The sequence below is a fragment of the Uloborus diversus genome, chromosome 8 (assembly GCF_026930045.1).
Source record: "Uloborus diversus isolate 005 chromosome 8, Udiv.v.3.1, whole genome shotgun sequence".
Classification (NCBI taxonomy): Eukaryota; Metazoa; Arthropoda; class Arachnida; order Araneae; family Uloboridae; genus Uloborus; species Uloborus diversus.
Window position 1 is genome coordinate 84936784 of NC_072738.1, and position 26265 is coordinate 84963048.

The 26265-nt window shown below is 32.7% G+C and overlaps 1 protein-coding gene across 1 annotated transcript; it reads right to left on the bottom strand.

Annotated features, from left to right (window-relative positions):
• On the bottom strand, nt 1-24886 carry LOC129228456 (glyoxal reductase-like). Its single transcript, XM_054863137.1, has 9 exons — nt 24859-24886; nt 22796-22810; nt 15518-15595; nt 13099-13203; nt 9121-9309; nt 7309-7400; nt 5502-5612; nt 2534-2627; nt 1-252 (listed from the first exon to the last, which is right to left on the bottom strand). The coding sequence occupies exons 1-9, from the start codon at nt 24884-24886 to the stop codon at nt 107-109; spliced, it is 858 nt and encodes a 285-aa protein (XP_054719112.1). The 3' UTR covers nt 1-106.
• Nucleotides 24887-26265: the final 1379 nt, after the last annotated feature.

Genomic DNA, 26265 nt, shown 5'->3' on the forward strand with positions numbered 1-26265 from the left:
TTAAATCACAAAGAAAAGCACAATGTACAATCTTCAATTATTCAGTAAAATTGTTCATTAAAAATGTCCCTTTAATTTTAGCTTCTTAAAAATATATCTATAAAGTTTACTTGACACCTTTTGGATTCCAACAAAAATGTTCATCTCTATTTAGATTATCCAACCTTTGAACTTCAGCCGAAGACAATGAAAAATCAAATATATTCATATTTTCTTTCAGCCTTCCTAAATTGGAAGTTTTCGGTATAACACCTGAAAAAATGTAACAAAATGTAAGGTTTAGAAACAATATTGGATATTTTTATTTTAGTTGTTTTAAAACATGGAAGTTATGAAGGAAGACACAAAATTGTTAAAGTAATGCATTCAAAGAAAACTAATACAATTCTCATAAAAATATATGAATAATATAAGATGAAATTAGTATTTAAAATTTTATTAACCTTAAAACATATTGAGCTCAACCGAGTTGTGACAAAAAAAAAAAAAAGTAGGTGAGTTTAGTTTTTTAAAAAATGGAGAACTTACAAAATTATTTTTATTCTCCTTAAAACAGAAGAAATTTTCAGCAAAGCAATAGTCACAATAGTTTACATTTCAGTTTTTGAAATGTAATGAAATAGATAAATAGTTGTAGAATATCGAAAAATTTAGGCACCCCACCCAGGCATACATAAAAAATTCCTTACCATATAAGTGTTAGAAAAATTTAATAAGCTACTATTTTCTGACACAATTACAAAGAGTAATATTTTGCATAAGCTCAAAGGATGTCTGCCTTATGTCATTATAATGTGAATGAACAATCTGCTGGAGATGTGCTACCTCTAAAGATATGAAAAAAATCATCGAAAGAAATTCCCTTTTATTTTTCCAGGATTAATGTTTTAAGTGCTGAAATTTGAGCCATTAACAACACAACCTTAAAAAGACGGACTGCAAGTCTCACTTTTAAAAATCAAAATTTTTAAAAAATTCAGGGGTATCAAAAATTTAGGACCCACCAACTGAAATTTCAGGATAAAGAAAACAAACTCCATTAAATGTAACATTATTATGCAATGTAACACTCAAGTTGTCACAATGAAATAAATGCAACAAGTCTGAGCAGACTATCTCTTTGTATTACAAAAGGAAGTGTGAGTCATGTGCAAGCATATTAATTGTTTTAACAGTTATGAATTTGGCACATGGGTATTTTTAAAGACGGTTATTCTAAAATTTTAAACATTGATGTAGAAGACCGCAACTTTGTATTATTAATCAAAAATTATGTCATAGTGGTAAAGTATTGCAAGTTACTGTTAGCAGAATAAAAAGCAATAAGCATACATCGATTCGGTAAATATTATTCAAGTATTCTGAAGGGTTTTTTTTTTTTAATAATAAGTGTTCAAGCAACCAAATAGTTCAAAAATCAAAAATTTATTAAGTGAGAAGCAATGTTATACACAAGATAGCAATTATTAATCTTGACATTTTTAACAAAGTCAGGAGACCATCAAACAGAAAGAATTTCAAAAAAAAAAAAAAACGTGCATTCTGAATGTTTACTACACATTAAAAATTAGTAGAGCAGGTATGAAACATTGACGTCTCCTTCAATTAAATATTGCAGAAGTTTGTAGGAAAAACACATTTTATAGAAATAATAATAAATTTACCAGATAAAACAACAAATTTTATGTCTGTGGGCAACAAAAATATAAAAGTTTCAAATTTTTATTTTGATGAAATTGCAGTTGCACTCAGTACAGCTTAAAAATATTAATTAGGGGGCCCTGCCCCCTGCTTGCTTCGCTCGCTGAACCCCATTTGCCACCTTTGGCGGGGCAGTTCGGGCCTTTCTTGCAGCAGCTTGACAACAACCCCGCCTTCTACAATGTACTTCTTGCACTCCTACAAATTTGGTGATAGCTGGCAGTTTCCCACTAAATTTGGTGATTAAATCGGGTAAAAGGTGTACTATTTAGCGCCACTGATGCAATTTCAATTTATATCTCCGGCTCTGTTCAGATTTAGGAGGGTGAGATGGGACGGAATGGATTCCTCCAGATATCTTGTATCCAACAGTATCTGTATCATCAACCTGAGCGACATTGTCAATCTGAAGGACATACACACACAAACGTGCAGATTTTAATTATATAGAAATAGAAAAAAATTAAGATTAGGAATGCATTTAAAAACATCCAACTTTTGTCTTCCCTTATTACAGTGCAGAACACTATATTAAACTTCGAAAATTTAGTTGAATGTCACGTATTTTCTCTGAAAATCAATAGGGGAAACAGAAAAGTACTGAGTCAAAATTACTGGGATGAAACATTCTATGGTTGGGACAAACCTCACCTGGCAGTGATCATAATGCTATGATTAAGATCTGCTTAGCCTTTGCAATGCTGCCAGATTAGGTTTGTCTCAACTATAGTTGCTTTTTATTTTTCAGCTTAAGAGTTAGATACATTTTTCTTTTAATGCTAGACATTCACTGGTTTCTCAATTCTGATGTTAAATTGTGTAGTGCACTTACTCATTCCATGTTCTATTGCCCATCTTAAAAGGACTTGAGCAGGTGTTTTGCCATGGTGCTCAGCTATTTCCATCACAGTTGAATCAGACAGAAGCTTTAAAAAATAATTTTAAACAAAATAATGTGTATGCAAAAGCAAGTTTATCTACACAATCATTTAATTACAGCAATACTTTATAATATAAATGCTACCGAAGAAGAGTAAATTCAAAATAATGTGGCATGCAATACGCTTTGTAATAAAGCTAAAAAATTTATTGTACATGTTTTGAAAATAATCTTCAGCATCAGTGTGTGTCAGGGGCACAATCAGAGGAGGGGCCCACAGGGCCCGTGCCCCAACCCCCAAAACGCTAAACAAGAGGTCATTTAAAACTTCACCCTCTCTCCTTTTCGGCATTTATTTTTTCTTTAGTTAGGAAGTCATTTGAAACGTAAGTGATTACAAGATCGTATCCCACTGCCTATTTCTTCTGCTAGCGTGTAGCGATCGTTTTCAACATTGCGCCGTCTCAAGTCCTATTTAAGAAGCACAATGATGCAAGAACGCTGAAATGGATTAGCACAGCCTTGTATCAACAAAGATGTAGTTGTAGAACCACATGAAGTTATTGAAGAACTAACCAAGTTTTTAACCAAGACAAGAAACAACGACAGTTAAACTTTGTATTGTAGACAATAAGACAATTTTATAAGTGTGTATGCAATGTGGATATTTAGGACTCATCAAGTGTAAGTGATTTTATTGACTATTTTGTTGTATTTTTAAGTGATTTCATGCCATTTTAACGTGTTCCTTTTTTTTTTCCTTGAATGATCTTAAAAACATGAATAGTTTAGAGCTTTTGGTGATAAAAATTCGTGTGCATTTTGATTTATTTCATTAATATAGTAAACAAAGTAATAACAAGTATTGATTTCCATTTATTAATTTAAACATCTTACTGCCATACTGTTCTTTCAAGTACTTTAAAGTTTATTCTTAACGTGATTTCAATTCTGTCATAAGAACAATTAATGTTTTTGCAACAGTTTTTGAATAAACTGCAAAACTTATACAATTTTAAGGAATTTTACTAAATAATATTAATAATAATAATAAATATATATTGATAGAATGCTGATAGTGTTGTGAAAAAAAATTGTGCCCCCCCCCCCTAATTTCCTGGTTGCTCCCCTGGTGTGTGTCGTGATTTTTTGTAGAGAATTGAATAGTATATATTTCATAATATTTTGGGAAGTAAACTAAAATGAGTTCAATTTCAGTTTAGAAAATGTAGAATTTTTAAAGGGTAAGACTCTAATGTAAGTTACAATGAATCTTGCCATTTAAACTGACAGATATTTATCTTAGTTTTTTGAACTTAGTATTAGTTTAATATAGTATAGTCAAGTCTCGACTTACTCGAGGTATGCGTTCCAAGACCACTCGCATAAGTCGAAATTTCGAGTTGTGGAAAAAAGTATCTATACGATTTTTTTATGAACGTACCTAATTAATTTATGCATTTATAAACACCTCTCAAACTGCTTTAAACCATTTATTGCATGCAGAAGGGAATTTTTACAGTAATTTTTAAAAAGCTGTATTATTCTGCATAAAATATTGTTACAAACAGTATGTAGTAATAATTAAATGCATAATTAAATACTGTAATCAAAATTTATAACTTAAAAATGATTTATGCTGCACAATCAGGTTATCAGTCCTCTCGTAACAACGCATGTGCATCAGGAACCTCATCTTGATGAAGAAAGAACAATGACCTTCTACTTTCTGTCGAAATTATTGTTCCAAAAATTTTTATGTTGTGGGTGATGAATTCGCGTTATAGCCATTTCGGGTAAGTCGAATCAGGTTGTAGAGCGAGTCGACTGTACTAGAATTAGATCTAAGTTTTACAATATGTGAGCATTAGTCATGGTTAGAAATATTTTCTTAAAGTTATGTAAAATTTTAATTCACCTTTATAGCGCAATAAAGCTATTTATTTTTTAAAAAGACTGATGCATTTATTAGACTCTGCAATATATCAAATGAAACTATTTATACGAAAAATAGTCAGATTTGTCCTATAACGATTAGAACTAGTGAAATATGGTGCACTACTGTTAATTTTTGTTATGGCTACTGATGTGAAATAAATGACCTAAGTGTAGCACTTGACATTTCCCTACATTAACTGCCATACCATTTGTGGCAGTTAATGAAGGGAAATGTCAAGTGCTACACTTAGGTCATGGAAATAAGCGTATGAGATATCGTTTACAGGGTTCAGTCATTAGTCAGGCAGAAAATGTTATGGATCTTGGTATCTTAATAAATAAGTGCTTCAAGTTGAGTCAACAGTGCAGCATTGCAAGTAACAAGGCCAACAGAATGCTTGGGTTTATCAATAAATCTATTTCAAACAAATCTAAGAAGGTTCTTCTGCCTTTATATAGGAGTTTAGTAAGATCCCATTTGGAGTATGCTGTGCAGTTTTGGTCGCCTTATCTGAGGAAAGATATTTCTGTATTGGAAAAGGTTCACAGAAGGGTAACTAGACTAGTAAGGGGACTTTCAGATTTAGATCATGATACCAGACTTAATAGGCTTAATATATATAGCCTGGAGCAAAGGAGGATCAGAGGGGACACGATTCAGTTGTTTAAATTTATCAAAATGAATGATGTTAATGCATTAAATTTTTGCACCGAAAGCAGGAAGAGGGGTCATTGTTTTAAGCTATTCAAATCTCAGACTAACCTGGAAATAAGGAAAAACTACTACTTTAGTAGGGTTGTGGGCACTTGGAACAGCTTACCGGAAGAGGTGGCAATGAGCAAGGAGGTGGATAGCTTTAACAGAGCCATTGATCTCCATTGAGGACTAATAAATTGACTAGAACCAGCCTAGCTGGACAAAGTGCCTGTTGCTGGTCATCACATTTGTATTTGTAAAATTGTAAAATATACACATATTTACTTCACTACATCCTGATTTGGACCCAATTGAAGAATATGCTTGAACGTGAATTCCATTATCCACACAGAATTTCCTAATGGCAGTCTGAGTGAGATACGGATGAACCTCTATCTGAAAGAAGATGAATTAAGTATGTTTCTATGCAGACAAGTTCAAGTACAGACATATAGTCAATTTGTCAAAATCCGCGTCCCATAAGTTCAGCCCCCCTCAACACCTCCAAAAAAAAAAAAAAAATCAGATGATACATAGTACAGTAAAACTCCCAATTATCAGAGGGACAAAGGAGTACTCCTTAGTCTACTTTCCATAGGTGTCTGTTGTTTTTTAAGAGCTCCCATTAGTGCAACAAAAAGTAACCTTTTTCTTCGGAAACCTTTTAAGCGAGTTTCAATTTCATGTCACGCTGCGGGGAAATCTGAAAAAGCACCATGAACAGTACAGAGAATTCAAAAATCAACAAAAAAGCAGGGATTTTTTTTAATTTCCTTAAAATCTAACGAAGGGCAGAGGTTTTTGTTTTTACAGCCTCTGGGGGTAAAAGGAAACATGATTTCATTCACTAACAAAGAGTCACAATATTTCATACCCAGTTACTCTCATCAAAGAGTGTGGTCTTGGGCACAATGCATGAAATTTTGTCTCACTTCAATCAAAAGAAAGGGAAGGATCTAAAGTTAAAAACATTGAAGTTCTGTTTCTTTTTCCCCAACTGGTCCTACACATCTTTTCATCTATGTGTCAATTTTTCATCTTCCCATTAAAAGACATATTTGAACACAGTATTTTGCTGTTTGTATGTGCATTGTATACAGGGTGTTCCATTTTAACCTAAAGGGACCTTTATTTCCACAATCATTAGTCCTAGATGTACACTTCCAAATGCGAAAATGTTCAAAATCAGATGCAGATTTTAGATATTGAAGTTTGAAGCAAAAATAAAAAATGAGTCAAAAAATACAAAATTTTAAATACTTACCTAGGGCCCGTATAAAACTTTTTATACAGGCCCTAGGTCTTCTAACTAATATTTAGAGAAATAATCTCCATTGAAAACTATTCCTGACACAAAAAACTCAAGGAAATATTCCAGTTCAAAGTTTTAAGGGACCATACAGAAGTTAAGATTGGAACTTATCGCCATTTCAGAAGAATGACAGGTCAGCAAAGTAAGAAAAACAAGGTATTCATATTTTTCATTTCTTTTCAAAAATAAATGAAAATGTTATGCCGTGATACACAAAAACACATAACAAAACCTCGAACAATTTGAAAAACCACACTCGATACACACTTATAATTTTAAAAACACTTGTTAACCATTATATTTTCACCCAAAAGGTGTTATTGACAGCAAGTGAAAAGTGGTGTAAGTCACAAAACGCTGCGTTTCATATCTCAGTGAATGCTGATTCTACTGATTTCAAACTTTTTGTGTTGGAATTATTTTTTAATGGAAATTATTTCCCTAAGTATCAGTTGGGGGACCTGGGCCCCATATAAAAAGTTAAATTTTGTATTTTTTGATTTATTTTTATTTTACTTCAAAATTTCAATATCTTAGCTCTGCATCTGATTTTGAACATTTTTGCAATTGGAAGTATACATCTGGGACTAATGGTTGCGAAAATAAAGGTTTTGCAGGTTAAAACGGAACACCTTGTATATACCCATATGCATATATAGCGCCTCAGAGCAACAGTAGGATATCTTACTGTTATTCCCAAACTTAGATATCTTACTGTTACTGTGATGCAATGATATATGTGTGTGTGTATGTCGGTGAGAACAAAAAATATATATATACCTGTAAAACAGCAGGGACTACTGAACAATACTGTAGTAACTCTTGTATATGAGCAATTGTATAGTTAGATATTCCTATAGCCTTAAATTTGCCTAAAATATTTTTAAAAACATTAATATACACCATGTCCACAAATTAAAACTCACTTTACAGGCTTTACATTTTTTAAAAATTTATCTAAATAGTAAGAAATACACATAAACAAATGGTATTGTCCATCAGTCACAAAATAATTTAAACTATCATACAAAATAAATTTTGTGCTTTAAAAAACACAATCAAATAAGTAACAAATGCAAAATATTTCAATTTTTTTTAAAGCAAAATAATGAATGATTACAGGCAACAATGTCTTTAAGAAAAAAGTTTAGATTGAAACAAAGTTGTGTTGATCACACAGGATTCAGATCAACCGTATTCTTTTTGCAAAACATTATTGTAGCTTTTGAGCATTATATGAGAAGACGAAAAATAAGACTGAAACACAAGTATGCAAAACAACTCTACAATGTCAGATTCCCAATAAAAATGCCGTTTTAGTATAGTTTTGTCCATGTTTGGGAAATGGAGAGGAGTTTCCAGGGTTAACTCCTGAATTTTTTTCAAAAATAAAGTCTAATACTAATTAATAATTTATATATAAAAAAAACGAAGAAGTTTGGACTGTCTTTGGTAATATAAGGGTAAAAATAGGCTCAACCGGAAAAAAATCTAAATTGATGTCGTAAAGACGCAAATTAAAGCAATCTTTAGCAAACTTAAAGAGCAAGGGATTTGGGATTTTCTCCCAGAAATTTTGCAAAGTTTAAAACCTCTTTTAACCATTAATTCATGCTTCTCTTTTATTGATTTAAGGCAGAATGAAAGGGTCCAGAGGTTTTACCAGATTTTTTTTTAGTCTTGAACTTCCTACGTGGACTTAAGAAAAAGATCTCTGGATTTTCTTTTTCCTGAATTGGAGTCTTAAAAATGAAGTTTTACTCTATCAATGAGGATTCTCTTCCTGATTTTTTTCCCTCAAACTGGAGTCTGAAAAAGCAAATTTAGGTTATCTTTGAATTAAAGAAAGGAGGGAGTGCATTCGGGAATTTTCTCCCGGAAAATTTTCAAAATTGAAGTTTTGAAACTGAAATTTTAAGCAATATTTGGCGATATTAATGTTTGGGTAATCTTACCAAGAATGTTTTGAAATTAAAAATCTTAATACTTAAGCAATCTTCGATGATGAAAAAAGTGCCTGGCAGTTGCCGCCCCCTGTTGCCAAATATTAAAGTATTCAGCTGAATTGAATATTTGCTTTGTCTGCCCAATTCCCTAGAAATTAGAACTTCCTTGCTTTTAGTACTTTTTTCATTGCAAAATGTAAAAGCATTTTTTCTCCAGCCATTAATGAATAAGTTATTAAAAAAGTCAAATTTTAATAACTCTAATCTGTACTGAAATCGGTTTCCATGTGGAAAATATCTCCCTAAGAAATGAGGAAAATATTTGAGCCCCCCCCCCCCTTAAAATTTATTATGGGCGCCCATAGCCCAATATGCGGTATACCAAATATCAACCAAATATTCAGAGCATCTCTAGTATTAATACTCTTTTTAAATTTTTTCATGATGTAAGAAAAACGTTACCTCTTTATTTAAATCTATGAAGTATTTTGAATGGGAAAAAATAGAAGGTGATCTTCTAAGAAATCATTAAAAGCTTGAACTCGATAATAACAATGGTTACAACTAACAGATATATATTAAGTTAATAAAAAGTAAGAACTGGTTTTAGTCATAAAAGTGACATCATTCCTTACAAATGTTTCACCTTCGTTATAGAGAATCTCCAACTGTAGCCAAGTCTGTTTTCGAAGTTCTGCGTTGAGGGGGTTGTCTGGCTTCATTCCCGAAGAGCCAGGCCAGTGGATTAAATACAAATCAAGGTGACTCAGTTGGAGTGCTTCTAATGATAATGATGCAGCTACTGCTGCTTTCTCAGTACCTTGATATGCAGGACCTTTTGGAAAGAAACACTTAAAATGAATACTTAAAAATTAGGTTTTAAATTCAAAGAGCATATCAATCTTTTATTCAAATTAAGAATCCTTGTACAGCACACACACACACACAATCAAAGCTTCCAAAACATACTTCAAGCACTAAGACCTGCAGCACTAGGACTGTTCTAAAGCACTAAGACTGCAGTTAGGAAAATTCCCTTTTTGCTAATAGTGAATTAGCATAGGTATTATGCTTATTGAAGACATTTCTCTAGTACAAATGCTATTGGCATACATTTTGTTTTACAATAACAATATAGCAGAAATCTATCCTTATACATATTATTTATTCATACCTTATGTATATTATTTCTGTAGCCTGTGTTTAGTTTCTACGCGAGATCTACCTCAATTCTTGATCGATTTCTTTGATTTACACTTTATTTTAAAGCTTATCGTGCAGGCTACTGACGAAAAATAGACCCATGGTCTAAAAATTGTTTTTTCTGTCAAAAAAACCTGTTTTAAAGAACCAGAATGAGGTTTTTGGTTAAATTTATAACTTTTACTTGCACTATGACCGGCAGAGCTGAATAGCTTGATCGGCAGAGGGTTCGACTGGTAACCAGGAGAATGCATGTTCGGGCCCATGTCCGGACAATCTTCATCAAAAAATTAGAGAAATATCGCTCCTTACATGAACACTGAATACCAATTGTGATGGAATAGATGAGATGGAAACGCTCCTTGCTGTTATGAAAAAATGATGAAACATGGAGCTAAATTAATTCTTAATTGTATGGTTCTTTTTTTTTTTCTTTTTGTTTTTTTTAAAGCTTTGGCTCTGGTAAGAAAATTAAAGCATAATATAGGCGAAAGTATCAGGTTTAAGATTTCAGACTACAATGGATTTTTTTTTGTTCAGAAAAAAATAATAAATCGTATATTGAAATATAGATTCATCTACAGAGTTTTTGACTCTTTGTACAAATAAAAAAATTACTACCTCAATTTGAAGGGTAAACTCCTTTTTTTTTTCTTCTTTTTGTAAAAAACAAATAGCCTATCACATTTTTACTACATACGAAAAGCTACGCTTAAAAAAGAGCTTAGTTCAAATTATTTTGTATTTTAACCATGCTGTTAAATGATGAACACGTGCTGCCATCTAAGTCATAATGGTTCAAGCAGCCTGCGATAACAAATTGTAAAAATTTTCAAAAATAAAAACACTTCTCTTCAATATCTTATCTTATGTATTAATCTTACCCCTCATTTTAAAACTTATGAGGTCGCTAATGACGAAAAATAGACTTATGGTCGAAAAATCAAGTTTTCGGAAACGCCCCTGGCTGTTGCAAAACTTTGATGCAGCCTGAAGTTCTTATGCAGATGCTTTTTTAAAGCAAAGTTCAAATACAATTCTCAAGAAAGAAAAAAAGAAAGTAACCTGTGTGTGTGTGTGTATGTGTTTCTTTTTTTTTTTTTTTTAATAAAGCTTAAAAGCACTGGATTTAGTTGTTCGGTTAAATTGAAAAGTTTTTTTCGGTAGAGCATTCGGCTATAAACTAAATGAACTTCGGGCAAGCTCGGGCTGTCCGACATAATAGCAAATTTAGATTAATATTACACATTACATGTACTCATAACATACAACAGATAATACACGTTATAAAGTAAATGCAATGGGAATGCTACTTGGTGTTTCGACTCCTTCATGAAAGGCTACAGTTATCATTCGGATAAGTTAACTGTTAATTGAAGGGTGTTCTTCCTTTTTTAAAGCTTTGACTCCATCCAGACCACAAGGCATAATAGAAGCGTAAAAAAAATTATTAGATTTATCTCAAAAGAATCCTTTTTGTGCAGTAAAACATTTTCATTGTATGTTGAAATGTAGATTTTTCTAATAGCAGTGTTCAACCTTTTGTACAAATGAAAAAAAATACTACGCCAAATTGAAATAACGAGTTTTGCCCAGTAAACCTTTAATTATTTATTCAAATACGATATGAAACATTAAAAATTTATTATGAAACATTTTCTGCTGCTTTTTCCTTCCTTCCCCACATTCCTTCAATGAATAGCATTCGAAAAGTAAGGCCCAATTGCTCGGTTTGTTGGAGTGTCATGCTGTTAATCAGAATGGCGCCAGTTCGAATCCGTGCCAATAAATATCTATTTAATGTTTCTTTTTTTCCTATAGATGCTCACAAAGCCAGAACTGTATTTGCCACAACCGGTTTTTTCACATGCACAATTACTGCTTTTTCACGAGTCATCAGTCACACTTTTAATGATATCTATGTTTGCATTGAAAAAACGTACGATGGTCAAATTATCACAATGTTGGATTTAACGAGGTTTTGTTGCTCATGTCTTCAAATTACATGCCTTCTTCTTTGCGCTTACTTTTTTCGGTTACTTTTTTTGGTTCTTCTTCATAATGTTCTTTCTTTCAAAATTTTTAAAGAGCGAAATGCCTTATGAAATGATTCAAAGCACATTGCGGAGTTCCGCATGGGTCGGCTAGTAATATCTAATACATGATATTAAAAACAAAAGTATTGCTAATATGGCATTCAATTTTTCAAGTTTCTACAAGATAAAAGGTTAATATTGCAGATTTTAAAAGCTTTACATTTGAGTCTCACGCATCTGCAGCTATAACTCTTGAAAATGTATAAAATCTGCACAAGAGAAAACTTATAATTAATCAAGACAACAAACTCAATGCCACTGACATCAATTGAATGGTCTACAAATTTCAAAGCACTTTTGACTTTCTTAAGGTAAGTCACTAACCTACAAATTTATAAGTAAAAATGAAGAATATTTATCTTCAAATGAAAGTTTAATAAAAGTGACTGAAGTTTTTCTTTTTTTAAAGAAAACTAATATAATGTTTCACATTCAAAATTAGATCTCTCTTTAATGAATTAAAAATAAAGCTTTTCCCACAGTCAGGTGCAGATCCAACTGGGGGAATGGAGGTCATGACCACCTCCACTCCCCTTCTTAAGTGAGCAAATATAGCCAAAAGCTGTATTTGGGGGAATTATATTTCATAAATTGGCTCCATTCACCCTATTTATGCCCAAAAATGACATTTCTGACCCACCCCCTTTCAGAATTCGCCCCCTACAAAAGCAGAGGCTGGATTCGTCCTTGCACATTATATAGCAACTTTTTGACAAATCATTTTACAGCTGTACCGGATTAACCGGGTCTAAATTCTAAAATCAGCCAATTATATTACTAACTAAGTTATTACACCTTGATATACATTTCACGTCAATTAGGAACAGGTACTGCTCTAGCAGTTTTTCTGCCCCAGGCCATGTTGACAATTGCCGCCCCCCTAATCTTAATAATATATTGTCGCCTCAGAGCAACAGTAAGACATCTAATCCCAGAAACAACAGTAAGATATTCTACTGTACTTCTGAGGAGACGATATATATATATATATATATATATATATATATATATATATATATATATATATATATATATATATATTTAAATAATTGAGTATACTCTCATGTATTGCTGCAATTTGAGATGCAAAGAAAAAAGACTAAGGAACAAAAGTTTAAGCTTCTTTTCTTTTCTTTCTTTCTTTCTTCATTTTTATTTTTATTTATTTATTGATTTGCCTCCTTACATTTTGCCATTATGAAATTCTCCGCCCTAAGCGGTGGCACAGGTTGGCATTCCCCATGAACTACACCTGCTTAAAAAAGCAACAAAAGGTGTCTCAAAAGCCAATTAGTTATACAATTTAAAAAAAAAAACATTCTTACCTAATTTGCTAGTAATAAAAACATCACTCCTTAAAATATTTTTAGAGTTCACCTTTCTTAAAACTTCACCAATAGCAGACTCATTTTTATACACTGCTGCTGTGTCTAGAAGAGAGAAAAATTGCATTTAAATCATGTAATAGATTTAAAACAACTTTTTTTTACACTAAAAAAAGTCTAAAGTGTATGCATAATTGTTGTGATGAATAGCAAACGATTTATTTAATTTTTTAATGTCACTGTTGGGTGAAATTTTAAACAACTTCCCTCTTAAACTGCAAGCATTTTTTATAATTTAAGTTTTTTGAAAGAATATATTCTCTATGATGGTCACAACCCCCCATTTATAGCAAGAAACACCATAACAAGACACAATGTCACATGCCTTCTTCTATTTTTGCCAAACATTTTAATAAAGAAATTTTAAGGAATTTATAAAAAGACCTTTTAATCAAAATTTTGTCATCCCTGGTCAAACATTTCCTACTCCCAAGCTAAAACTTCTACTTTGATTTAAGGAGAAAGTTGAGTTAAAATTTATGTTCCATATCAGCTTTTCAATCCCTTATGCAATTAATGGTTCCCAATCATGAGTAGGAACAACAAATTATGTAGCAACTTTATGCAAGAGAAACTAGCAAAGCTGACATACACCAATATTGATTTTCACATTATATTATGTTCCTACTCTTTGAATCCTTTTTACAACTGCTTATCAATCACAGTTGCCAAATAAAGAAAATAACATTGTGCAACACCTTACGTACTTAAAATGCAATTACATATAACACTCTTTGATATGTAAAAGAAGCAATCAAAAACTTTGTACAAGGAAATGAGTAAAAATACAACAATATGCATTCATGTACAAATAAAAACATTTAAAAAGAACTTTAAAACTCTGCAAACAGCTGTTTCAGGGTTATAAAATCAAACCCTTCTTCAGTGCATAAAAAGAACGATTTGGGAATCTTACTGAATCTGGAAAAATTCCACTTTATTAGCGAATGATTTGTCGAGCATGCCCCCTTTCCCTACTGTTTGGAAATCTTTCCTTTAACGAAATTTTTTCAGTGTATGACCTTTTTCCTAGGTACAGATAGATGTTCTTGCTGTTTTCTGCTGTCATCACGTTTCTGATTTTGGCCGCTTTCAGCCTATTTACTCATCAATGTCTTTTTTCCTTTTCGTTCACTTGTCCGTTGTCCGACTTGGTGTTCCATTGTTCTTTTTATGTACTGAAGAAGAGGTTTGATTTTATAACCCCAAAACAGCTCTGTTTCCAGAGTTTTTAAACTCCAAAAAACTTTTAAAATGCTTTTATTTGTACATGTATACACATTGTCATATTTTTAAACATTCTTTGATGTTTTAATGTCACTTAAGAACAATGGTTCATGCAGAGGTGCCCCGATGGATGGCCACTGACAACTTCCAAAAAATTCCTAATGTGGCAAATTTTGACTGACGATTCAGCAAATTGGATGCATAATTGCATTATAGGAATTTTTAAATGCCCCTTTTCATTAGATTTATTTAGGTGTGCAAACCTTTATTTTATCATTTGGCAAAATTTAGAATTCCATTTGGCTATTGAGAATTTCTACCCATCCAAAAATTTACCTTCGGGGTATTCCTGGTTTCATGCTATTTATGAAATTAATTTGCAAGTATATTTAATTAATTGATAATCACATGTCCTTCTATGAATTAATTAGGATAACCTATTTAGTGAAATGTTTTTTGCAGCCCAGTCTAATAATACACTTTTTCTTTTTGACTTTACTTTATTCATCTAAAATATAGTACTTGTTCAAAGCAACAAAGAATTTTTCAAGAACATTGAAATAACTTTTGACAATACAGTAGAAGACCGTTATAATGCACACCTTGGGACCACAGCTTTTGTGTTATACAGGATTTTGCATTATATAGATCATTTCACAAATTTTTAAACTAATGTTCAGAATATATATCTATATTAGCACTTCAGAATGAGTTTTATCTGCAATGAATATTAAAGCACCAATACTACAATAAGTTATTCCCAAATAAATATGTTTCACAATCAAAAGAAAGTGCATTATCCTGCTATCTTCATGGTTTGCATAACAGCTGCATTTTCAAGAGCCATCTAGTATTTTTTATTTATTATGATTACTAATTCTAAATTTAAAAGTTTTGAATTAAGATGGAAAGATGAGAAACTTTTAAAATTTAATTTGCTTAACAATTTTTATTTTTGCAAAGCAAAACAGAGGGATTTTTTAAGCTTCACACCCTATTGTTTACTTCTGAAAAGTTGTGCGGTTTATAGAGAATTGCGTTATATAGGTCGGCGTTATAACGGTCTTCTACTGTACATTAACAAAATAAATGCAATGCTTACTAAAAAAAAAGCACTTATTATTAAAATTACCAATTAGCCTGTATCCTTGTTCTAGTGCAGCTTCAGTTATGGAAAATACATCCGGCGACTTCAAAAGAAATGTTCCTACTAAAAAATCACAGTAAAAAAAATTCTAATATGAGCAATAAATATTTATTAGTTTATTTATTAATTTAAAAAAATCATGTAAAGTGAAATAATAACACCAATAATAGGCTATTGGTTTGGTGGGAGGATGTCTAATGTGCCTGATTTTGCTTTTACGGGACCCTGGGCAAAGAAACTATTGGATATGTACAAAAGGTAAAAGATTGAACTGCCAAAAATTTTTTGAAAGTCTAAATTACACAAACCCATTATTTAAAAATAATTTTATGTAGGCATTACCTTTCGGTACCAATCTGTATTTCCTTTTACTTGTATTCTGGAAGTAATTGCTAGATAGAGAACCAAATTCTGTGGCACGACAGCACGTGAGGGCCAAGGCCTACTGTGCCCAACTAATTTCTCCTGAACAGGGGCTCTGGAATGCAAGGCAGATGTTCCAGTTAGGTGGTCAGCCTAACCCGGAACCCTCAGTATTTGGTTTCCAAGTACACTTGGTACTCATTTTATCGACCCACTGACGGGATGAACAGCTGAGTCAACCATGCCTAACCCAGGAATAGAACCCGGGCCTGTGGAAGTGAGAAGCCCTACCTCTGAGCCACTAGACTTCAATTGCTCGACTGATTTCAGCTTTTAATGGTTAGTGTAAAATATGAGAGTTTTTCTGTATCTTGATAAAAAAATTCATGAGTCCGGACCATAATTAAAATTACTTGCTGTCTTCTGAACTAAGTAGCCCTTTAGTAGAGGGGCTATGGTAGAAAATATAGCCGGAAACTGCATTTTGTGATAAAATTATGAAACTTGGCATGCATGTAGACAATGTACTAACAAACATTTTTGGAAGGGGAGGCAATTCAAAATCCCCCCCAACCCCCCCCCCCCCTGTGTTAAGGAAAATCAATTCATTTACAGTAGAACCCAATAATCCGAACCCCAGAAATCCGAAACATCAGAAAATCCGAACCAATGTTTTAGAGTTTACGATTAAAAATTGATTACAAAACTAAGAATAAAACTAGAAATTAAAAACCATAAATAAAGCTAGTAATTTTTCAAAACTTTAAACAAACATTTGAATTGTTGTTTATGAATAAATACAGCACTTTGATTAGTTAAAACGAAATCAATTTTCATTATCAGTGAAAAAAAAAAAACTACAAACACTTGGAAATGAAGTACGCAATTTTTTGGAAGTTTCCCTCACATTCTGGAGTTTTATCAGTCATATGTGCACTTGAAATAAGGGGGAGGAGACACGGAAGTTATTTTTACAGACCTCCAATCTTTATCATTATTAAACGCTTTAAAACAAGTTTCAAGTTTTTTTTTCTCATTTGACGATTTGAGGCGTTTGTTCTATGTTTTAAACCATGTAAGAGGAAGAAATATTTAATTGCTACAATAAGAAGTTTAGTGCTATGTTAATAAAGCTAGCAATATTTTTACTATTAATAAAATTGTTATTTATTAAAATATAATTCACTGTTACAAAAATTACAACTAAATTGCAATACAAATCTGATTAAGTGATGCATACAACTATTATATAGAAAGCAATTTTAAACGTTGGAATTTACAAGTAATTTACACAAGCACATAACATTTTCCATTGCAGTATTTACACATAGGTGTTTAGATAAGTTCATTTTTGAAGCACCCACAAGTAAAATGACAGCAGGTTTTTTTACACTTGCATAACATAAATTCGCTTTCAGCAAGAACTTGAAAGTTCGGACAAACTCAAACAAATAAGAATGTGCTTTTCATCAGTTACTGTAAAACCCCAATCATAAATTGAAGTTAAGGCTAAATTTTTGGACATACTGCCCCACTGATGTCCACTTTGATAAGCACTAAATAACTTGCCTTAGGGCTTCAGCTGTGGGTGGTAAGTTATTCATTGATCATTGTTCGCTGGTGGAAAAAGTTTCCAGCTTCATTTACGGACGGCAAGTTGCATGCAGACGAGTAGTAGCGAAGATTAATGAATCGCTAAGATATTTGAAATTTTTAATTAGTTGAGCATTTTTTTTAGGTTAGGAAATATATACATGAAAATACACCAATAACATCAGTATAGTCTTTTCATCATTTCCACATCGTCACTTTTTTCCGACCTGCAAGAAAAGAGGTAACCATGAGAGTTCCGCTGAGAATGAGTGGAATTCTCTTAACAACTGATTTTTGCTGACCGAATTTGCACGCAAAGTCTTGGACTAATATAAGTCGAAAGTGTTTTCCAGCTCCAAAATCTTTTTTATCCCCTTTTTGTACAGCTGATAGAAGCATCGTTGTCAACAGTTCCAACGAATATGCTCATGTGTCCTCTTATTGCAGCATGCAAAACATAAACAAAGATCCAGAAATTAGCTTCTTCGTGATTTTATGGCACTAGAGATATCATATTCGATGAAAATCACCATCACATCATTAAGAGCAAACACAAGATCATATAGCTAGTGCAATCATGGAAAACAATTCTCTGATCTGCATTTAGTAGAAACTGAACCAGTTCTTAGAAAGCAAACTATTTTCTCTAACATGATATCTTTCTCTTATTCTTCCTATGTCTTACTTGTTGTATTCTGAAAAGAATGCAGATACTCCACAGAAAAAATTTCTGTCCTAGGTCGTTTTATGTGAATGATCAAAGAACCATCATAGACAATGGCGTCACAATGTATCTCCATTGCACTTATTTTAAAATTAGCATTCATCATTTGCATCTTCATCATCCCATCTTTACTCATTTTCTTCTTCTCTCGAGATGTTTTCATCAGTAGGAATACTATAATTTAACTCACTGAGCAGGAATGTTATTGACCAGACTTATTTCCCATTCAAAGAGCTCCATTTATTGAAATCGATGGAGGGTGAGGTTGATTTTCATAGAGGAGAAATTCAACTAGGTTGAAATTCACGGTATTGCAAATAATGAAAAGCTTTGAAACGAATCCATCGGATTTTAATCTTTTCAGTAAAAGAGCAGACTTACTGATTTTTCTGGAAAAATGAAATGATAAAAAGTTATTGTTTTTCTACCCGTGAACATAAAGTGACTTTTGAGTCACAACTCTTTTCTCTATAAATTTGTTGCACTGTTTTTTTCCTCAACTTGCCCAATTTTCATCAGTTGCTCCACATATTCTTCGTCTACTGCTACATTCGTCTCCAATGAGAACAATTCTTTCGATGACTCTAAAAATGGATCTCATGTTTAGCTATTTCTCTTCAAGACCTTTCTTGAAAACATGCTTTGGAAACTTAACATTTCTTCATTGCACATATACAGCGTTTCTTTAAATCAGCAGAGGTAACTTTTTCAAACTGTGTAATTAAATCGATAATTTGAAGATCAGCGAAAATCCATCTTCTTAACGCAGTTGGATCTGTGAAAGACCAATAGCCCCACCATCTCCTTTCACTATCGCATTGTTTTGCGAAGCATGGTCTGATCCAATTACAGAAAACACGTTCATTGTCTTTTTTACAATAAACGTTCCTTTTTCAAAGGCTTTGTGTACGTCTGGAAGGTTTGTGGGTAAAAGAAAAAGATCTTGAATAAAAACTGGTAACCATCCAGCAGAGATGCCAAAGTATATGTATAGCATACAGCAATAAAATGAAAAAAAAAAAAAAAACACACACACACACTCACACAAAATCAACTCCTTCAAAGTTTCAGTAAAGATACTAAAGTTGGTTGATATCTATGACCTAATAAACTTTAATTTTAAAAGCACCAGCTTTAATACGGTACTCCAAAACTTGAATTTGTTTATATATATGTTTTTTATATATATATATAAAATGAGAAAAAGCTTACTGATGATCAATTGGGTGACGAAGAATTAACAACAGCAACAATAGTAATAATAATAATGAACAGAAATTTAAAATTCAACTTTAAATTTCTTTCTATTAGAATTATGTTGTCTTGAAATTAATTTCTCCCTTTTTTCTTCAAGTCCTTATTCTATTGTATCCTTCGCAAATAGTTTCAATTATGTGTGCTCAATCATTTACAACGAGGAAATCATGATCGGATAATTGGACAATTCGAGCAATTAGAGTTCGGATAACTGGAACCCTACTTTGATATAACACTAATGTAATGTATCTTCAAATTCAGAAACCTGTAATTATGTTATGGGGGAAAAAATCACTTCAGGGAACTCAATTTAAAAATGTCTATTTTTTTAAAAAAAAAAAACACTTTTTGTGAAGTTATTTCTGAAATTAGACATTTTTTGGAGTTTTAAATAGCAAAAAATGTAATAAACATCCATAGAATGACACAACCAATGATTTAAAAAATTATAATAACGAAAATTTTAAAAGAATCGCTTTTTTTGGTTTTGGACCAAAAATGGTCGCCAGGGGGTTTGGGGGGGACTTTGGAATGCCTCCCCCTCTTAAAATTTTTGTTTATACAATCTCTACAAGCATGCCAAGTTTCATAATTTTATCACAATTTGCAGTTTCTTCCCCCGTAGCCCCCCGACTAAATATTGCATAGCTAAAATAATGATAATAAATACATATACAGTAGAACCTCCCTTAAGAGACACCTCCGAATAAGGTACACCTCTATTTAAGGGACGTTTTTTTCTGATCTGAGTCCCTTTTAATAGGATCTTCCATACATTTGCCTCTAATTAAGGGACACTACTTAAGGAACAGTCACAAAGGAAAAATAATTTAAAAAATTATGTACAAGTAGAAAAGTGAATTTACTGGAATTCAAGCTTCAATTTTCCTCTAAAAATTAATTGAGGAGATTTAACAAATGTTAAAGAAACAAGTATGTATTGTAAAAGAAAAAAGTATATGTTGTATTGCATGATTTGCCCACCCGGATATTTATTCAAGTAGGCTCAGGTGCAAAGGAGAGGGCACAGAAACTGAATAGCTTTATATAAAAATTGAAATGTTAACACTAACTGTAATTCACAATGTCTTGCATTGTAAATTACATGACATGAAGAAAATTCACGCAATGAATTACTTCCAAATAATTGCTTTATGCTGCAAAAGTTTGGACTTAATAAGGTTTTGAAAGTTGAATTAATGAAATAATAACAACTTTTTAAAAAATCAATAAGTATTATTTTTATTTAGTTGTGTATGAAAAATGAAAAGTATTTAGTCTTAAGTGTTAATAGCTTAAGTTCATAACAAAATTATACTGAATTAACACCACTGCATGCATAAACTAAAATACCTCCGAAGAAGGGACACCTCTATTATTTAAGTGACATAATGTCTGGTCCCATTAGTGTCCCTCATAGAGAGGTTCTACTGTATTAGTTTGAGAACATTGGAATTAAGAGGGAATGGCCTAAATATATAGTCAGCAAATTATTTGAAAATAAAATGTTGTTTGTTGACCAAACTAAAATGGCATGGACGCACGTGCCCACGCCATGTGCGGATATATTTGCTGCTGTGCATAACCTTTACTGAAGATATGTGCACAGCCTGAGAATTTTAAATTGATATTAGTATTAAACATTGATTATCTTCAAAATACAGTAAAACCCCTCCTAATGGACACCCCTCTTATATGGACAATTTTTAATTCCCCAGTTCTAATGCAAATAACATTATTAAACTTCTGTCCTGGGGCACGTCTATTGTGGACAAAAAAATTTGTCCTGTTAGAAGGATTTTACTGTATTAGATAAATTAATGAAAAAAAATCACTTTTTGCTTTCATGGATAGATTAAAAGCAAAAGCCGTTGTCTTTAAAAATTTTGCCTACCTACTGTACTTTTGCCTACACACCCCACCTTTCATACCTGAAGATATATTTGAGTTGTGTGTGCAGGTACTTTATATTTTCATCTTACATGATTGATGGTATAGCAACAGAAAAAAAATATACAAACAATGTGCGGATCGGCACATACAATGGAGGAAAAACTCATTTCAAAACTCTTTTATCTATTTTGAGTCAAACATTCATTGAAAAATCACAATTTATGTTTTTTCTTTTACACTCTATTAGTCCCAATCAAAAAAATTATCAGTATTTTTTTATTTTTGAGAAATTTTACTGTAAAATGTGCTTTTGAAGACAATTTTGTTTGTTGTTGAAGTGATTTATCAAATTTTTGGATTTTTCAAATATTTTATTCACTTGAAGTTGAATGAGTCTGTATGACACTAAAATAGTGAGAGGGCTGTGTGGATGATGCCTTACCTCTGCTAGTTATTGAAGAGCGATTATTGGTTCTAGGAGTTCAACCAATCATAAAAGAGACTTTAGACTTCTTCTTTACGAGAATAGGGGTAATAGTAGGGAGTGCTATCGACTTTCAGTGAATAGTGATTGGAGAAAATTAACCGTCCCAATTCAAAAGAGCTAATTTCAAAAAATAAAAGACAATACTAGACTCGTATTGAGAAATGTATAAAATATATTATCAAAAGAATAATCAAATCTGTATATACAAATAAGGGATAGTGGCAAAACTTAGGAAATTAGCATAAACCCAAGAAACATGAGGAACGAAATCGAGAAGTAGAAGCAAAAAGAGGTATAAAATCAGGGAGCGAAGAACCGTAATTTATTTACTTATCTTCATGTATTCATTTTTTCATGAATGGGTGTGAGCTTCAAAAAGCTAACTAACGAAGAGACGTGAAGAGAGGTTAAGATAAAATTGACACATCAAAAAAAAATGTTAAAAAAAGTTTATTACTGAATTAGTGTTTAAATTTTTTAAAAAACTAGAATTGCCCCAAGACATTCTTCCACCACGCAAGCAGCTGCACATTTTTCATTCTAACTCCTGGAAATAATTAAGGATGTACAACTGCAAGGGAATGGAATCAGAGAATTTTATTATAATAAACCGATGAAAAATAAAAGCATGTTTTTTTTACAAGAAAACGTTAATAGGATAATTTATTCTACAAAAGACCATAACCATGTGCGGTTGCTAGCAAAGAAACATAATTTACTAAACTAAAATAACAGCATTCCCATTCTCCGTAAAATATTCAAGTAACATACGTCCTAAAAGAGGCATTTTCACACCGTTGTTCAAAATCACTTCATTTTCAATAAGTGCCGTCATCTTTTCATTAAATATCCAAACAAAAGTTGAAGTTCTAAAATACTGTGCACTAAACTCATGGACTGAACAGCTTTGTTTGTTTACAAAAGGTAAAGTTTTTAAAGCTCTTACATGATTGGTTAATGTCTTCACCAATCAAAATGACAAAAAGTTGAGTAGAAGTCCAAGTGGATAACTTGTGCAGTATGCAGCCATTATTATTTGGGTGTGTTCGAATAGAGCAACTAGCTCAGCATGGTTAACCGGTAACTAACCAATGGTTAGGATTCTACCAGTTAGTCGATTGCACTTCGCATTCAAACCTGAGCTAGATATGGATATTTAAACAGCCAGACTAGGCAATTAGTCTGGAAAGGCAAATTTAGATTAAATGTAAAATATATCCTGCAAGAGTAAGTCGACTAAACACCGCTCTTTTAAGGGGACATTCCCCATTTTAACACTCAGTCCCCACGTTTTAAAATTGTGTGTGTGTACCACATTTTCTGAAAATTATTCTCAGAGTATTCCAATTTATGTATGTAAAACAGTGCAGACTACTAAAACGTGTGTGTGAAAAGGCATGTGTCTGTGTGTGTTGATCCGTCCCAAAGTTTGGCTTGAATTTGCTGCTGTTACTACAGACATTGTATATGCGCAAACTGAAAAGTTATAACTTTTTAATTTCTTTTTAAGTACATATAAACGCATTAATTGGTATATGAATTTGCAACTAAAATATATTGAAGTTGCAAAGAAACAGACACATAAAAGACATTTCGCAAGTACTTGAATTTTACAAATATCAATATAGCCCACCTTTTGACTAGAGCAATTTTTAAGGAATTTTCGCTAGACGACGCAAATTTAACATAAAGGCTGCAACCTTCCCAATAATTTTCCTCTTCTCTTATAACGAACGTGTACATATATCGTCGTCTCAAGGTGGTATTTCTTGTGTTCTGAGGCGTCTGTATAGGAATTCTGATTTAAGAAGCCGATATGAACCAACTCTAAGTATAATATTAACTCCGAAATAAAGGAGGTCCGGGGGTTTCGCCCCGGAAATTTTTCGACTTTGCAGTCTTAAAAACGAATTTTAGACGTTCTTCGGTAATGAAGAAGAGGGTCAGTGGCGCTCTCCTGTCTAATTTTCGAAATAGTGGCTCTAAGAATGCAGTTTTAAACGATCTTTGATGATGTTAGAGGGAGGAGAGATTCGAGGGCCCATCTAAGGAAATTTTTCTGATTTGAAATCTTAGAAATGCATTTTAACTGTATTTGACTCTGGAGCGACCCTCCCCCCACCCCGGTCAATTTTTCGAAATTGAAACCTTAAAAACGGAAACATTATCTCCAATAATGTTGAGAAGAGGAAGGTTCGGGGATTCTCCAGCGGATTTTTTTTTTTTTTTTTTTTTTGCCATTGAAGAGTTAAAAACGCAGTTTAATACGATCGTTTCGTGATGATACGTGGAGGAGAAATTCGAGAGACCACATCAAGAAATTTTTTTAATTTGCAATCTAAAAGATGCATTCTAATTATCTTTGGTAATAGTAGGGGAGAAGAGGTTTTTAGCGCTCCCCCCGAAATTGTAGTTTTAAAAAGGCTGTTTTAGATGATTTTTGGTAATGTTAAGAGGAGGAGACATTAAAAGGCCCATCCCGGGAAATTTTACTAATTTATAGGCTTAAAAACGCATTCTAGGTTATCTTTGGTAAGATTAAGGGTTGAAGAGATTTTGAGGTAAGCTCCCTCTCTCTCTTTAAATTGCAAATGTAGGCAAACCATGATTCATGAGTAACTTTTAGAAGACCAACAATTTTTCGAAATTGAAGCTCCAGAAACGTAATTCTTGAAGACTTTCAATACTGTTAGGGAGGTAGGAGTTCTTCCCTGGAAACATTATGAAACTCAAGCGCTTAAAACGAAATTTAGGCCGATCTTGAACGATGTTGGCGAAAAGGAGAGGTGAAGGACCCTCCCCTGGAAACTTTTACAAGTTATTTTTTAAAACGTGGTTTGTAGACGATCTTTGGTAATATTAACAAGGGGAAGAGGCGTGGTTTGGAGGCTCCCGAAAAAGGGAATGAAGAATAATTACATAGCACAGCATAAAGCAAGGTTGAAACTTAAACGTAACTTTAACTTAATGCGCAATCACTAAATGTATAACTTTTTATCGGACACTTACTAACACATATCCCTTTTCTTTCCCCCATGGGGGAAGTAAACGCATCTAACAAGACGTGCCCATTATGTTAAATGAACCCAAATATTTTGTATACACTTGATATTTTTGAAATTTTCGTGGGGTGGCAATGCCCCTCCCCCCTCCCCCCGGTATTGTTTCCATTCTTGTTAGACTTCACATGAATTACAATGAAGTTTTTTTTTTTTTTTTTTTTTTTCAATTTGAGCTAGGAAAGAGCGTTTTAAAAAACTATACTTGAAACTTCCTCAGTGTGGTTTAATGGCTCGTTTTTATATTCTTCTTAGACTTCGAGGAATAATAAGGATTTTTTTATGTTTATCTAAAAAAAGGTTTTAAACTATTTTTGCAACTTTCTCAGGGTGGCCATGGCCTCCCTCTCATTGTTTTCCTTATTGTTAGACATTGTATGTATTTTTGCTCAAAAAAAAGGGAATGTTAACTATTCTTGAAATTTTCTCGGAGGGGGCCATGGCCCCCACCCTGGATCCGCCCATGCTATCCAGAGTAACAGAAATACTCTAGATTGGGGTTTTATCGTCATCAGAAAGCCTAACGGATGATAAAGTGTTAACAATAAGCAGGTTGTCATCGACAGAAAAAAGTGTAGCAGCAGATATCCTCATATATATATAATAGCAAATGATCGAGTAACGCTGACGTCATCAACAAGGAAACTCGCGCCATGGCATGATAATTTGATAATGTTTTTTGGAAACGTTTGAAGTGCAGGGAAATGCTTTATTGTGACAAGGCTGAATTGGATCTGGTAACTTAACTGTTTTACTGGTAAGACAGTCATTTAGGAGAATGAAGAAACGAAGAAGTGGTCAACATTCAACGCTGTGGTTAAACCACTGGAGTTAGGGTTAAAATTTCAACCATCAAAATATCTCTAAACAAGTAATTGCTTCGTTCAAATGTAGAAGCAATTTTCACACATCATATCTTGACGGGCGATTTGCTAGTTATAAAAGATTCTTATCAAAATTGCCTGATCTTGTTTTTACAGCACATTTTGTTTCTTCGTGGTTTACGTAGTTTAGAGTTTACTAGAAAAAAAAGTCGTTAGTTGTTCTATAAAGACTAATTAATTTAGGTGACGAATTAAAAAAAAATGTTGTTTCATCATTTTTTTTCCCCAAATGAAGTGCTACCAAAGAAATAAACTACTCTCTGGCTTTTACGAGAAAAGCTCCCGCCGTCAAGTCTGAGCCCGTCTACTACCATAGAAACGGACTTCGTTCATTTTCTGCAAGGGATAGCAGGAAGGCTTTTTGGCGCCATTTCGCCATTCGTCTACTCGCCTTTGTGCAGTCGTACGGGTTTTTCCAGCATTAAGCTTCCTTTGGAAAAATGAGACGTGCCTCGTTGCTATAGCAGTACACA